Consider the following 17,073-nt stretch of genomic DNA (forward strand, 5'->3'; position numbering starts at 1 on the left):
CTCTCTCTCTCTCTCTCTCTCTCTCTCTCTCTCTCTCTCTCTCTTTCTTTCTTTCTTTCTTTTGACAGTCTCACTCTGTTGCCCAGGCTGGAGTGCTGTTGCACAATCTCGGCTCATTGCAACCTCTACCTCCTGGGCTCAACCGATTCTCCTGCCTTAGCCTCCTGAGCCTCCTGAGTAGCTGGAACTACTGCATGCCACCCTGCCAGGCTAATTTTTGTATTCTTAGTAGAGATGGGGTTTCACCATGTTGGCCAGGCTGCTCTTGAACTCCTGACCTGAAGTGATCTGCCTGCCTTGGCCTCCCCAAGTGCTGGGATTACAGGCATGAGCCACTACACCCAGCCCATGTTTACCCATTTCTTGCTCACCACTGTTCTTATTTTAAATAACAGCTTTATTGAGATATAATTTACATTCCAAAATGTTCAGCCTCTTAAAGTGTACAACTCAATAGTTTTTAATATACTCATATAGTTGTGCAGCTATCACTACTATCTAATTTCAGAATATTTTCATTACCTGGCTGGACACTGTGGCTCACACCTGTAATTGCAGGACTCTGGGAGGCTGCGGTGGGTGGATCACTTGAGGTCAGGAGTTCCAGACCAGCCTGGCCAAAAAGATGAAACTCCATCTCTATTAGTAACAAAAAATACAAAAATTAGCTGGGCATGGTGGCACATGTCTGTAGTCCCAGCTACTTGGGAGGCTGAGATGGGAGAATTGCTTGAACCTGGGAGGCAGAGGTTGCAGTGAGCCGAGGTTGCACCCCTGCACTCCAGCCTGGGTGACAGAGTGAGACTCCGTCTCAAAAAAAAAAAAAAAAAAAAAAAAAGAATATTTTCATCACCTCAAAAAGAAACTCCATAGCCATTTAGCAGTCATTTCCCATTCCCTCCTCCCCACAGTCCATGGCAGCCATCAATTTACATTCTGTCTGTATGAATTTGCCCATTCTGGACATTTTATATAAATGGACTCATACAGTATGTGGCCTTTTATGCCTGGTTTCTTTTACTTAGCATAATATTTTCAAGGCTCATCACATTGTAGCATGTATCAGTGTGTATCACCTCTAGAGCATGTATTATTTCTTTTTATGGCTATTTAATATTCCATTGCATGAACATACTACATTTTATTTATCCATTCATCAGTTGATAGATATTTGGGTTGTTTTCATGTCTTGGATATTATGTTCTTGTATCTTATTTTTTCTTCTGACTTCAGTGTCCTTCTTCCTGAAGAAAACTTTAGTAGCTCTTTCAATAAAATTCTTTGAATTAACAAACTCTCTGTCGCTCTGCAAATATCTTCATCTTTCCTCTTGAGTATAGAAGTATAGGCTGACTGACGGTAATTTTACTCAGCACTTTATGATATTATTCTGTTGACTTCTGGCCCGTAATGTTGTTGTTGAGAAGTAGGTTGTTAGTCTAATTGTTTCTCCTTTGTAGGTAATCTGTTATTTTTCTCAGAATGCTTTTAAGATTTTCTTTGTCATGGTTTTTGTTTGTTTGTTTGTTTGTTTGCAATTTTACTACAATTTCTGTATATGTGATTTATGTTTTTTGGGGGGACTCATGCTTCCTCAATTTGAGGATTCATGTCTTTCACTAATTCTGTTAAGCTTTTCACCATTATCCCTTTAAATGTCATCTACCCTTTGTTCTCTCTCTGTTCTCCATCTGGAACTCCTCTTACTCATACATTAGGTCTTTTCATTCTAACCCCTTGTTTCCTAAGATGTCTTCTATATTTTCCAACTCTTTATCTCTTTGTACTGAATTCTGGATAATTTCCTCAGATCCATTTTCCAGTTTACCTTTCCTGACTTCCCTCTTCTGAACTGAGTCTTATATATTTCTATCAGGACATGTATTGTACAATACTGCAGTTAATTTTTACAAGGCCATTTCTCCACTAGACTACAAGCTCCTTGAAGGCAGAGCTGTGACTTACACACCAACTCATCTCAATACTTTTAAACTAGTATGACTAATGACTAGTAAACTAATGACTAGTATAGACCTAGCACAGAGACATTGTTTATTAAATACCATTTGAACTGAACTATTGGATCAAATATAAACTGTCTAGAAATAGGAAATTTTGACCTTTGGTCCCAGAAGGATCTCAGTGAGTAACTATTTTATAATAACTGAGGTTGGAATATACCAAACACCCAGTTTCTGTGAGAGCAAAATTTGTCCCAGAGTTCAGATTTCTACAATTAAGAGTGTAGTAAAAAGTTGCTTGCTGACTTTTAAATTCTAGTTTATTTGAATTACACTAAAAAAACAAGAAATATATTGATATAAAGCAGCTGTCAGAAACAGTTTCCTGATAGTACTCCGTATAAACTGATACATCTTATTCTATGTTTTTTCTGAAATTTTGTCTAATTATTTGAGGTTGATTGCATGCTTATTAAATTTATTTAATACATTCCTGTGAATGGTAGTAACACAGTAAATCCTCATTAATTCCCCTAGTTATTGGAGAGGAAAACTTCCAATTTGCAATGCTTTTAAAAGATGGTGGTTTGATTACCTTCAAAGACATACAATAACTTGAGGTAACCATTACTAAATACCGCTTCCAATTAGAAGCTCTGGTAAATGTACTTTAATGACTACAAACTCCTGTAATCAGAAGTATCATTTGTATACATTGAACAGGCCCTTAGAAACTTCCCATTACATTAGATTAAAAATGTCTACATTACATCAGTATTTATTCAGCATGTTACCTCTTTTTCTAACATTTTGGAATTAATGGAAGTTTAAATATCTCTCTCTTTCTCGTTTTCTCTTTCTTCCACTCCCTAGCTTCCCTGTCCTTTCATTGGTCAGGGAAGAGAACAGGGCCAGAGAAGGAAAGTGACTTATGCAAAGTCACACAGCTAGATAGCAGTCAAATTTTGAGCCCAAGGCGCTAGGTCAAGTCTGAATCACTATTTATCTGTAGAATGCAATAGATAACCTTTTGGCTAGTCAATGTCAATGCACCACAAGTTTTTAATTAGCAGAATTTGTTTCTTTTTCTCAATACAAATGAAATAAAGCAATGACAATAGTTAGGAGGAAAGGTTGTTCCACATCTTAATAATGTAGTTACAAGTAGAGGCAGAAACACAGGAAGATGCCTTTAATTAATGTCTGCAGTGCTCACTGTTGTCACCACTGTAGCATAATTTCTGGCTTTTCCAGGATGTCTTGGCAAATACATGGTGGCAGCCACAGCATACAATTTATATCAAATGAGGTTCAAAATAGCAGCACTGATAAGTATTAAGATATTTTCATTGTATTTGGAATAACAATTTTCTATTCTACTTTTATTGTGCCAGAATGTTCTTTAGATATTTCAAATCGACCTGCAGTATTGTGTTATTGACCTGTAATCCATTGTGGAGCAAGAGCAGTGGTTTGGCCACAAGGAGATGGGATATGGTAATACAGGGGTGTGTAGAATTGGTGATCTGTCTCAGCTCTGGCTTTGAAGTCAACCATATTCCTGGCTCTGTCTTCAAAACATAAATGCAAAATCAGATCCAAATGGAGCTAGTACATGGCACAAAAACACCACAGATTCTGAGCTCGTTTTGAACACAGTAATGGTTGCATGCAACTCACAACTGGAATAATGATATCTCTTGTTTCTGGCAATAAAACATGCATGAACTGGAAATGAGATCTAGCATCTTGTATCAGCAATAGTACAGGTTGAGTGATTTAGCTCAACCAATTACTGCAGAAATGACCGTAATGGCCTGAACCAGGGGACATGTCTGAGACACGGGTGTTCAGCTCACCCCATCTCGTGGTAAACTCTTAGGAATGAACTGGAGTTGTTTTGCATTTGTAGCCAGTAGACAGGTAGGCACATGTTAGGATGTGCCAGGACAGTTAGGATGGGACAGGAAGACATCCAAACTCTTAGAGATACATCTTAAGTATTTAGGAGTAAACATTTATAATGTGTGCCACTGACTTTCAAATAGCCCATTACTCTCTCTCTCTCTATATATATATATAATCTATCTATATCTATATCTATATCTATATCTATATCTATATCTATAGAGAGAGAGAAACAAATATTTCACAATGTTAACAATTGGTGAATCTCCAGGTGAGGGACATATGGTGTTTATTGTACTATTCTTTTTTACTTTTCTATAGGTTTAAAATTTTCCAAGCTAAAAAATTTTAAATACACCCTCCTTTGCAGCCTCAGTGAAATTAAGGAGAAGATGGATTTATTTAAAAATAGAGTTAAGAGGAGATGATAAAAGAGAAGAAATGAAAAGGAAGCTGGCAGAACCAAGAAAAGATGTTAAGGAGAAAAATAAAACCATTGCGCAACTGAAAACCGCATGTAGGCACTGCTTGAGAAAAACACACGAGACAGAGGGAAAGGACGTGAAATGAAAATGATCAGAGAGAAGAGGAGAGATGTAGGGGACAGACAACTTCAGCAAGCTCACATCAGGACCTCATCCATCCAGTCATGCATCCATTTGGCATTCATTCAGCAACCGCTAAATGTTAGGCCCCCTGTCAGGAATCAAGGATGCAAAGTACCCCCAAGAAGCTCAGAAGGAGTAGAAGGATGGTTACTAGAGGCTGGGAAGGGTACTGGAGTAGGTGGTGGTGAGGTGGGGATGGTTAATGGGTACAAAAAAACAGGAAGAATGAGTAAGACCAACTGTCTGATAGCACAACAGAGTGACTCCAGCCAGTAATAACTTAAATGTGCATTTAAAAATAACTAAAAAAGTATAATTGGATTGTTTGTAACACAATTATAAAAGCTTGAGGGGATGGATTCCCCATTCTCCATGATGTGATTATTAAACATTGGATGCCGGTATCAAGACATCTCATGTACCCCATAAATATACATACCTACTAGGTACTCATAAAAATTAAAAATTAAAAAAATTTAGAAGGGAAGCTGAGAAGAAGTAGAGAAAGCAACCACTAACAAGCAGAGCACAGCCTGTTCAGTCTCTAATAGAGGTGTGCTCTGCAGAACCCCAGGGAATAGGGAAGACAGAGTACAAATCTGTCTAGGGTGGGGACTGTACTTGTTTGCTGTGGCCGTTGTACCAAATTACCACAAAACATGGTGGCTTAACATAACACAATTTATTCTCTCACAGTTCTGGAGGCTAGAAGTCCAAACTCAATTTTGTTGGGCTGAAATCAAGGAGTCAGGAGGATACCTGTGATGGCATTTAGGCCCATGTGGGTGAGCCAGGACACTCTCTCCATCTCAAGATCCTTACTTGAATCATATCTGCAAAGTTCTCTTTTTGCCATGCAAGGTAACATTCGAGGAAGACTTTGGGATCTAGATGCAGATATCTTTTGCTGGGGGGTCTTTGTTCAGCCTACTCCAGGGATGGAGTTAGGGAAGCCTCACAGGGTGATATCTCACCAGGGTGAGTGCATTCGGCTAAGGGTAGAGCAGGTACAGGGGCCCAAGGTGCAGCAAACAAGGTGCCCTGCAGGCCTGAAAGCAGAGGACTGCAGTATAGCTGGTCTGGAGAGGCAAGCAGGAGACGTTTTGTGCCACGGATCTGTAGGCAGTGCTAAGACACAAGGAACTCAAAGAACACAAAGACACAAACTAGAGAAGGCTAAGTCTAGATTTGGCTTTTGGAAGACTCATCCTAGCTGCAGTGTGGAGGATGGACTGGCAAGGAGACCAGGGAACAGGAAGACCAAGCAGGAGATCGATCTAGGAGTTCAGACAAGAAGTAGGGGTGATGAGGATAGTTAATTCAATCAGGGTCCTAAAGAAACAATACTAGCTGGGCGTGGTGCCACGCACCTGTAGTCCCAGCTACTCAGGAGGCTGAGGTGGGAAGATCACTTCACCCCAGGAGTTTGAGGCTGCAGTGAGCTATGATTGTACCACTGCACTCCAGCCTGGGCAACAGAGTGAGACCCTGTCTCTAAAAACAAAAAAGAAAAGAAAAAAGAAACAATATTCATAACAGCAAACATAGGAGACAACCTGAAATACGGTAATGCTTTTTAGATTACTGGGTGGGTTGAGCTATTTTTACCACTAATCTCCTTCATTCTTGTAGATAATTGAGTTGTCTGCAATACTAACACAAACCGAGTTAAAACTATAATCCTATATGTGAAAAAGAAGAAAGAAACATTTTCAGTCAGGAGCAGATTTTTAATTTGTTATCTTGGTTATTGTATGCTATTGGGTTATTGGGTTCCTATCCTGAGAAAATCGTATGACACCAGATCCAAATTGGGTTATTTAAAAGCCAACATAAAGGCTCAGGGTTACATAACACAGTACATCGTTGCTATTCTACAAGCTGTTTCATGCCAATTTTTAATCAGCCTTAAAGCCTAGGCAGAAAACCCCAACATATTGCCTTCCCATGCAATTAAGAATGATTACATTTGTCTTTTACTAGGGAACACATTTATTTATATAATTGTACATTATTTTTAAAAACAAAATTTCATTAAAAATAAGCCTGAGTTTTGCTAAGAAGCCACCAGGTTTTTTCATTTCTGAGAAATGTAAGTCTCAGCAGAGCACATTTATGGAAAAAGCAATACATTTAATAACACACCCTTTGAGGGCTTTTAACACTTTGTTAAATGGGGAGCAACAATAGTCAAGAAAAGGTGAGATTCCAGTTAAGGAAGTCTTAAACTTGGTTCTATTACAAAACAGCTTAATCCTGTATAATACTGGGGAGGAAGTTTTTGAAACAAAAACAGACATGCTGAACACAAAGAATGCCACTGTCTATGTCCAGGTCAATATAGGGCCTTATAACTTTCATGTTTTACAAGAACATGTTTATTATAATAGTTTTAACAACCCATAATCCTTTGTTTCCAAAGAAGCAGGATTGCAGGCCACCTTTTGCAGGCCCAGCCCAGGTTTGGAACAAGGCTTCTTCTGCAAAAGCTGGATGCTGTGAGCTCTGTCAGCTGCATCACTCTACCCCACACCTGCCTGGGTCTCCGGAGTGCATATTCTATTTGGGAGCAATGCCTGCCTTGAACTCCAACAGTATTTTGTCAGCATCTTTCCCCAAAGACTAAACTCTACAGCCTATATCAGGTGTCAGCCACCAGGTGAGTCTTTGTCTTGATATGGGGAGGGATTGTGATGATGTTGCCACTCATTCACTGATCTCTGCCAGAGACTCCTGATGCCCTCACCACCCACCAGATTAGACCTTTCTGAAATTGAGTCAGGAATCAAGTTCAAGTTTGCTATACCCCTTAGACATTGTGACTTGGGCTCTTCACAACCTCTAAAGGGCCAATCCTCACAGCTAAGCATATTTCCTCATCCCTAAGCCCCCTATTCCTGGCAAAAGCCTCACATCCCACTGGCATAGCAGCCAGGTCCCAACACACCTCATGGTCAATGCTCATTTGACACCTACAGGATTCACTGATGGCAATTGTTATTTGGGTCGAATCTTGCTCACAAAGAACTGCCCATTTCTCTACCATTGTGACTCCAGCAGCCATATCCAAATGTATGTCACAATCTTTCCTCTTCTGTTTTGGCTCTCTTATTCACAATCACAAAACAGAACCATGTTAGTTCTGGAAGTTTAATGTAAATAACTCACCAGGTTATATAAGGAGGGTGACTTCTAACCACTTTTTCAAATGTTTTTCAAGTATTTCTAAGGCATCCTCTCTCTCTCTCTCTCTCTCTCTCACACACACACACACACACACACACAATGTATATCACAAAAAATGCAGCTACTTTTTGAGGTCATAGTCCATGTTTTCTGACTTCTTTGGTAATACTGCCTTATAGAGAAGGACTCTCTGCTTACGATTTTTCTTGAATGGAAAGTTGGTTGCATTTTGGACCTTCGTTAATTCACTGACCCAGCCTAATGTGGGCTGTGATAAGAGGGAACACAATACAGACAGCCCCCAAAACAGCCCTGGAACAATCAGAGCCCTGCAAGTCCAGAGGTTGAAGAGGAAATAAAGACCCCCAGAATTCCCAGGAATCACCTCAAACCTGAATGAGATATTCACAATGCTAACATGACCCCAGGACTCCATACAGCATTGTATTTGTACACCATAACCTAAGTCACCTAAATATGCTAAACTTGTCCTACCTACTGAAGAGGTGTTTGTTGATAAGAACTTGCCTAGCAAGAATAAACAAGATAGAGACCAAGCAGAGGACACTGCCTTTGCCACTTGTTCCTTTTAATTTTTCTATCAATAGGAATGAGCAGAGGCCTTTCTAGAATTTCTTGGGGGCAGGAGGAGATATATTTAGAACTTGGAAATAGTTACTGCTTAGGGATGATGCTTTTGAAAATATTTCAGAAATTAAACCTATAATCTAAGCTTCTAAGGAGATTACTGTTTGGGTCCCACCAACAAAGACAAGGCCGAATGAGTGAGTTATTCTGGGGAGCCGCTCATGTGAGCCAGGACATAGAAATGAAAGGTCCTGGGTGAGCTAGGAGTGATGTTAGCCCAAGCATGTCCCATGAAGACAAAACTCCACAGGAGGAGGACTTGAGCCCACCTGCAGGGGGATTGCTGTTGAGGCATACAGTGCCCTTTTCTCTTGGTTACAGGACTCCTATTTCAGGTGGGTGTCCAGTCCTTCTCAAGAGTGCCCATGTGCTTTGGGAACACTAAGCCCAGTAACTCCAACTTTGGTGACTGGTATGAGATAGGACATGGTCTTAACATCATCCAATCAGACTAAAGCCCATGTTTTTTCATTAGTGGCTGAGAAAGTCAAGCTCTTTCTTCCAAGGGGTGAAAGGAAGTATGTACCCTAGAGGGATGAGCCTGATAAAAGTGGAACCAACAACCCTGAAGAACAAAAGTTGAAAATGAGAGTGAGAAACTGAGCATTCAGCATATTTTTAAAGCCCCCCGGATGGAGGGTTGACTGAACCCAGAGTTCTTCTGACCTTTTACATCATCCAAATGGATTACTTTCTTTTCTTATTTAAGTCAGTTAAAGTTAGTTTCTTTCTTCTCCTCCTCCTCTTCTTCTTCTTCTTCTTCTTCTTCTTCTTCTTCTTCTTCCTCCTCCTCCTCTCCCCCTTCCCTCTCCTCCTTTCTCCTCTCCCCTCTCCTCCTCCCTCTCCTCTTCCTCCTCTTCTTCTCTACTTTTTTCTTCATTCTTCTTTCTCCTTCTTCTTTGTGTGTGTGTGTGTGTGTGTGTGTCTGTGTGTGTGTGTGTAACTTGCAACCTAAAACCTCTTAACTTACAAAGCATTCATGGTAGGGAAGCCAAGTTCAAAGACCGGAAGAAAGACTGATTCCTCTTGCAAGCTAAAGAAATCAGGCCAATGGTCCAAGTTCCTGAAGGAGGAAACAATTTGAGAGTTGCAAAGAAGGTGAAGTGGGGTCAAGTGATGAAATGGTTTAAATGTGTCCCCCAAAGTTCATGTATTGGAAACTTAATCCCCAACGCAACAGTATTGAAGGGTGTGACCTTTATGAGGTGATTCGGTCATGAGGGCTCTGCCTTCATGAGCGGATTAATGTCTTTGTTTGTGGAGTAGGTTTCTTATAAAAGCAACTTTGGCCCTCTCTTGCTTTCTCTTGCACATTCTTTCACCATTTGATGCCTTCCCTCATGTTATGACACAGCAAGAAGGCCCTCACCAGATGCAGCCCCTAGACCTTGGACTTCTCAGCCTCCAAAGCCATAAGCCGAATAAACTTCTATTGTTTATCAATTACCCAGTCTGTGGTATACTATTATAGCAGCATGAAAAAGACTAAGGTGATTTAGGGAACCAGTGCTGAGGCCACAGGCAAGCAGCCAGACACTCTTTTATGCAGACGTGGTATGACCTGCCAAGCTCAGGGTGGGTCTCTGAAGAAGTCATGTTGGGACAAATACAATCTTCAGTGAGGCATGGAGCTCATAACTAAATATATATCAGCCAATATTTACATTAGGGATCAGTCAGCACCTCCTGATATGTGCCAAAGATGGCAAGATACCATGTTGAGGCTAGACACGGTGGCTCATAACTATAATCCCAGCACTTTGGGAGGTTGAGGCGGGTGGATCACCTGAGGTCAGGAGTTTAAGACCAGCCTGGCCAACATGGTAAAACCCCATCTATACAAAAATTATTTGGGCATGGTGGCACATGCCTGTAGCCCCAGCTACTCAGGAGGCTGAGGCAGGAGAATCACTTGAACCCAGGAGGCAGAGGTTGCAGTGAGCTGAGATCATACAACTGCAACTGCACTCCAGCCTGGGTGACAGAGTGAGACTCTGTCTAAAAAAACAAAACAAAACAAAACAAAAACACATTAAGAGTGACCAAGGGCTGGGAAAGTGACACGGTGAGGCAAATGTGTAGTGTGTACATCCTGAGAGCTATATGTAGGGGCAGTAGAGTACTATCTGCCAGGCTTCATGCAATTAGGACGCTTTGGTGGGCCATGACAGACTGGGTGAAGAGATTTGACTTTATGTAAAATGTAAGTCTATTGGAATATAGAATGGGGAAGGGGGCAGTTAACAGAAGTTATAAATGGAATAGAGGAATATCAGTCTTTCAGGAAAGAAAAAAAAGCTAAAATAAATGCATAAAGTCTTATGTTAACACTAAATGAGCTTTCCTAGGCTGGGATGGTGGTCCTTCTGCTTGGTTAAACCACAGTCAGGGCCTTTGAAATATGATGACACTACTGCCACCAAACACCTCTATCAGCTGTTCCCAGTGCTACACTCACCACCTTTCCAACCTGGAAGTCTGGAAAGTGGCTGAAGACATGGGAAGAATCTCTGCCTTAGTACTTCGAGATATCAAGTGCTCCAATTAGAAAATTACTCTCCTTAGGAAGAGTTCTGAAATGTGACTGAAAGGGAGGCAAACATCAAAGAGAGTGAGGAAGGCACTAGATGCAGAGAAATAGTGGTTATGGTTTAAAGAAAGCAAAGTTACATCAAATAACTGACATAATTTTCTTATTTCCATTTGCAATGAGCTGAGTCCAAAAATTACTGATTATTAGAATACATTTTTATGACATTTCCTATAATATAGGTTGATTGCAATGTAATAATAGCTAGTGTTCATTGGGTACTTGCTATGTGTCTGGCATTTTGCTAACTATTTGACATGCATTATCATATTTTGTGCCTACAACAACTCTGTAAGGTACATATGTATTATTATTATTTCCATTTATATAGAGAAAGCCAAGAAATGGAGAAATCGAGAAACTTGGCAACACATCCAGTAAAGAGTCCAAGCTTTTATAACAGCACAATACAGGAACAAAAAGGATAGCTTTGGGGAATGTCAACCTTTCCAAGGTAAGTTCTCAAATGTCAGTGTGAACAGTCATCAACATTGGAAAAACAAATTGTTTAATTCTCATAAGCTAACAAAATGGTTATGACATAGCATTTCCCATGCTACCTAGGTGAAGCATGCAAGCTGAATAGTCATAGCAATGTTAGTATTATTTTTTAAGGTTTTAAAAATTATATAGACAACTGTGAAGATAATTATTTTGATGAGTAAATTACTACAATAAATTATCATAAGGAAAATATCCAGATCAAGAATAGAAATTGGGTCCCTACCCAAACCCTCCCTTTTCCTCCTCCCATCACAACCCTCTCCCTTCCCCAGAGGAATTGCTGGCCTGACTTTGTGGCAATCACTTTCTGGCTTTTTCTTACGGCTTTATCATCCAAGTGTGTGCCCCTAAATACTATAGTAAATGGTGTCTTTTTCTGCTGTGTCTTTTAGGTCTATTTTAATCTATAGGTCATCCAACTACCCATTTTTTCCACTTTTTTCCTCATAAAAATGATTTTTAAAGAAACCCTAGATACTATAGTAAATGGTGTCTTTTTCTGCTGTGTCTTTTAGGTCTATTTTAATCGATAGGTCATCCAACTATCTATTTTTTCCCCATGTTTCCTTATCAAAATGATTTTTTAAGAAACCAGGCCATGTATGCTGTAAACTGGCAGTTTCCCATAGCTTGGATTTGGCTGATTGCCTCAATGTGAATATTATAACTATGTAGTATTACTCAAGCCATAAGGAGGGTATCAGGTAGATTTAAATGCAAATATCTGGTCTGCCACATACACAAGTATATTAAAACTCAGTTCCTCTAACAAGGGCCAGGGGACTTATTTATTGATTTACAAAAGTTTTGAACAGTTGCTTTGAGATAATCTCTTTCTTCCTCCCTCTCCCTTCTTGCTTTTTTTTTTTTTTTTTTAAGGGACAGCATCACGCTATGTTGCCCAGGCTGGTCTTGAACTCTTGGACTCAAGAGCTCCTCCTGTCTCAGCCTCCTGAGTAGCTGGGACTACAGGCATAAGCTACCATGTTTGGCTTCTTGCTGCCTTATACATACATCTCCTAGAAAATCTGATAAAGGAAAAAATATCACATTGGATACATAACGAAGAGAACAAAATCAAGTATGAACACAACAAAATAGAGAAAGAATTTTTCTTAGGAAGGAAATGGAAAGGACCAGCAATTTGAAAGTTTTGCACTCTTCTTTCTTTAAGAGATAGTCATATGCAGCTACTAGCAGAAAAGAGATAGATGGTAGCAAAGCAAAATTAATAAAAGGGTAATATAAAACTCAGCACGATTTTTCTCAAGACCAGCAAGAGAAAAGCCTTAATCATTTTCCCTTCACGTGGACTCTTACCACATTGTTTTCAAGCCTTAGTTTCTAGCAATGGCCTTCAGGCATGGAATAAAAGTAGTTTTGCAGTTAAACACACTTGCTGTAAGATCTCGGGGCAACTTATTTAACACAAGTTTCCTTACATGAGCAGTGAGGATAATACATACCTTACGAGGCTGAGGGGGGCTCAAATGAGATAACAGCTATAAAGTGTCACACAGTAAATGCATAACAAATGTCCGTCTCCTTGCTGTCCTCCTCCCTGCCAAGTTATATCAATTTTCCCTTAAATATGTTGACTTTAAAATCCAAGCCATTGAATATCAAAAGTTCAAAGAAAGGGCATAAAAAATCCTGAAGTTTCATCTCACCCTATGCAGAAAAAACCTTTCTGACCATGTCCTTGTGAATTAAGACATTTAACAATACGCATAAATTTAACGAACCAACAACAAAATCCTCCCTCCCATTATTTCCCACATTTTCCCTCTTCTATCCATTCTCTCTACAAACCTTGCTGGTTTGTCCCTTCTTTATTCAACCACATAGCATGAGGGAAGCTGGACATCTTTTGGTCCAACTCTAATTTTTACCAATAAGGAAACTGACATCCAGAGAAATTAAGTGACTTGTCCAAGTATGCTAGTTAACAGCAGAGGTGACAGACTCTAGCACTGGTTGCAAATTAAATGCCTATGTTTTGAAATTTCACATGGACCGCATAAATATGTACAACTATTATGTATCCATAAAAATTAAAAATTTAAAAAAAATGCATATGGGAGTCAGTAGGTAAAAGAAAAGAGAAGCAAGAGAGCTACAGCAGGAAGCACAGCTTGCTTTAAACATGATATCCAGCTCAGTGATCATGTGGGGGAAAAGGCCCAGTGTTCCTGGAACTCCTAATATTTAAAGAGATTATGGTAACTTGAAATTTTGTATTTAATCTTCTCATTTTTAAGTGTTGGCAATGTATTGAAGATTTTGAAGCCTCTCTGCTGGCCAAACAAGATGTATCTATAGGCTGGATTGAGTCCACAGCTGACCAGTTTGAAAACTCTGGATCCAGCTAGCCTTAATTTAAATTTTTTAAATTTAATTTGCTTTGATTCCTGCACTCCTCAAAAAAAATCTTCAATGGCTCCCCACTGTCTACAAGGTAAAGTCTAAACTTTGTCACCAGTCCTTCAAGGCAATCCATGACTATATACAAGACCCTAAAACATATTTCCACCTTATAGTCAGTCTCCATCTTCTACCGCAACCAGAATGATGGCTGAACTGTACTCTAGGAAGGAAAATATTCAGAAAGGCACCTGTCCAGGCCATGAGGGCTGCTCCTGGGTCCCTGAGCTTTTTCCTTTCCTGAAATGCCCTACCCTGTGCATGCCTACCAATGAAACCCTGTCCATCTTTAACTGTCCAGCTCCACCTCTCCACAAAGCATCACTGATGGCCAGCCAAATGCCCCCTTGCTCTGAATTTCCATAGGACTTTATATCACTCACAAAACACTTACAACATACTGCCTTGTTTTGGCATTACTTACATAGCTCATTTTCCCAAACACCTAATAATATTCACAGAAGGAAGAGTTTGGGTCTTGCACTATATTGAATATCCCTGCAGTGCTTTGTACATAGCACGGAGCTCAATAAACATCTTGGGAACATTATCCTTCTCTACTGAAAACGTGTGGATCAAACATAAAGTGCCCTTTGTTTACCTGGCACAACTCTGTCACATCTATACTTCTATAGGCCAGGCTTTTCACCAAGCACACAGCATCTGAGTAGTGCAAAGGGCAAAGACCTTACCTCTCTGCTCCTAAGACATCTTTCCCTACTGAACTACTACTTTTGAGTTGCTTTGAGATTTCTTCCTCCAGAAGCACTCACACCTTTGCCTTAGACAACATTGATTCCAAATGGCCACTGTTAAACATTCATCTATTACATGAAAGCATTCCAGGGAAGTTTGTCTATTTCTATGTATTAAGGTTAATTGATCAGATTTGATGATAATCACTTTGGAAGGGACAAAGGGACAGAGAACTAGGCCATCAGCCAGCACGCACTGTGCAAATATTTTAGTTGTGATAAAACCAATGGAGGCAAGCAAATAAGCATCATTAAGCTGTGGCTAGCTAGCAACCAACATTCATTTTGATTACGGGAGTGACACATTTATATCTCACACTTTGTTTTTCTGGAACCGCACCCATTTTCAGCCATTTCTATTCAGTGTTGAAAAGACAAGAAAATCAGACTCAATTTTATTTTACTGGCCTGGACAACACCAGAGGCACTCAATAAAATGCTTCTCGAGTGAACTTTTAAAATTAATTTTACTTTTGCTTAACACAAATGCAATTGCCAAAAAGATAAAATACCACCATCTTATAAGAGGGCCTAAATTTGCACAGTAATGGGAAAACTTGATACAGTCTTATCTCAAACCAGCAAAGTTTAGATGTCAGCTCAGTAATTTCAATTAGCACATTCTGGATACATCCTTTCTAACCTGTACAAATACATACTGTCAAAGGCAAATTAAGCCTTGCAAACAGTATTTGCTTTGCATTAATGTCACATGATAATCTGTGTTTGGATATCAGAGAGCCAAGACAATCAAGAATTCCAGGAAATGTCAAAGAAAACTAATGACTACAGAGGTTTCCACTGTGAAAACAATGTCCTGTTTTTGGATGATCACATCTACTAACCCTCTAATTTTTTTTTTTGTTTGTTTGTTTTCAAGAGGGGATAGATAATTCATTCTTAAACTTACATTGAGAATGCATCTAATATAAGAATAATATACTAGATATACTCAAGTTCCAATAAAAATGATGCTTTTCTTTGTAATTCCTTTGTAGAAGAAAGGAGAAATGGGGATGGATTACAAACACTGATCAAGAGGCTCTGAGTACCCTCATTTTCCTATTTTATGTCTTTTATGATGAAATGACTTAAAACAATACTTTCCCCTCTTGAAAACTAATAAAGTGAGCATGCTTATTTATCTTACTTATTTTTTATACAAATATATTGTCTTCTGCATTCAGAAATTAGCATTTAAAACACTTCAGGCATAAAAGGAATCTAAATGTTTGATAATTGGTTAAACTCTCCGATTTAGAACAACAGCAACAAATATTTTCTGATTATATTGTTGCAAAAATAAAAGTATCCATGGTTTTGTTAAAGAACAAGAACAAAGTAACACATTTAATGAAAACAGGAGGAAGCCTGGAATCCACCGTGATAAAACTCAGTTGCAATGTGAATGCTGCCAGAGGAAGGGTTGGTCAGAGCTCTTCCTCATCTTAAACCAAGCCAAAAATAAATGGGCGACTCCAGGTCCCTTTGATTTTGTTAAATGTATATTTCCAGTGTAAACTGGCGTTGTTTAAGTTAACAATGTTTTCCCAAAGGGCCGGTTGGAAAGAATGAGAGTTCTGCAAATGCAACCTGAAAAAATGTGTTCCTCGCACGGAAATGGAAGAGCTGTGTTGAGACACCAGGGACACACGCAAGGCATCTGCGCGAGGTGACATTAGGTTACCCTTAATGAGTTTTCTGCTTCTGACAACAGGGTGTCACTTTTTTTCTTCTTTTCTTTTAACTGTAAAAGGATCCTGGGGTGAAAATGAGTGGATAATCGCCCCCACACTCCTAGATGCCTTCCGGGAGAAGAGGGCGGACACCGGCTGGGGAGGCGGGATCAGGACCAGGAGGCCCAGGAAAGGGTGGCTGAGGTCAAGGCCCCGGACCTGGACGCCCACTCTCAGTGCCAGGTGCCCGGGAGAGGAAGACTGGGCGGACCCCCGCGCTCCCACATGAGGGGGACTTAGGTCAATGCAGGAAACATCGCATGTCAGCTCTTTCCACTCGGAGAGCCCGGGTGTCTTCCTGAGAGCTGGCAGGAAAGCGGCCGAGGCGCAGAGGCGCCCGAAGGCAGCCGCCCCGGCCGTGTCCCCACCGGGCTGCGGGAGCTGCGGGGCGGCCCTTACCTGGTTCCTGCGGTACCAGGCGCCCGAGAGGGAGCCGTTGCCGGCACCTGGCGCCCCGTACGTGAAATTCAGTGACAGCTCGTCCAGGGCGGCCGAGGCGGCTTCCCCGGGGCCCGCGGGCGCCAATGTTGCCATGAGGTCTCGCTCCCGGCTCTCAGGCTCCGGCTCGGGCTGCGGCCGCCTCCCCGCCCGGTTGCACCGCGAGGAGGCCGCGCCCGGGCCACGCCGCAGCCACTTCCTGCTCGGTGCCCGGGCGAGGCTGGCGCGCCGAGGCCACCTGGCTCCCGCCCCCGCGCGGCCGCAGGTGCTTCCAGCCAGGCCGGGCGCGGCCTCCTCTCCTCCTCCGAAGCAAGG

The 17,073-nt window shown here is 40.8% G+C and overlaps 1 protein-coding gene across 3 annotated transcripts in view; it reads right to left on the bottom strand.

Annotated features, from left to right (window-relative positions):
• The window catches only part of NIPAL2 (NIPA like domain containing 2), a 109,046-nt gene extending 91,988 nt beyond the window's left edge, over positions 1–17,058 (bottom strand). For 2 of the 3 annotated variants that reach the window (XR_001886250.1, XR_001886251.1), the window contains exon 1: positions 16,720–17,044. Coding sequence is in view for 1 of the 3 variants with exons in the window: in XM_017875301.1 (XP_017730790.1) it covers positions 16,720–16,854 (135 nt within the window). In the remaining 2 variants the exon portion in view is untranslated. Of the gene's footprint in view, positions 1–16,719 lie in introns of all 3 variants that reach the window. The other variant, XM_017875301.1, reaches the window with a different exon arrangement.
• Positions 17,059–17,073: the final 15 nt, after the last annotated feature.

This window comes from Rhinopithecus bieti, unplaced genomic scaffold, assembly GCF_001698545.2.
Source record: "Rhinopithecus bieti isolate Rb0 unplaced genomic scaffold, ASM169854v2 scaffold_8760, whole genome shotgun sequence".
NCBI lineage: Eukaryota > Metazoa > Chordata > Mammalia > Primates > Cercopithecidae > Rhinopithecus > Rhinopithecus bieti.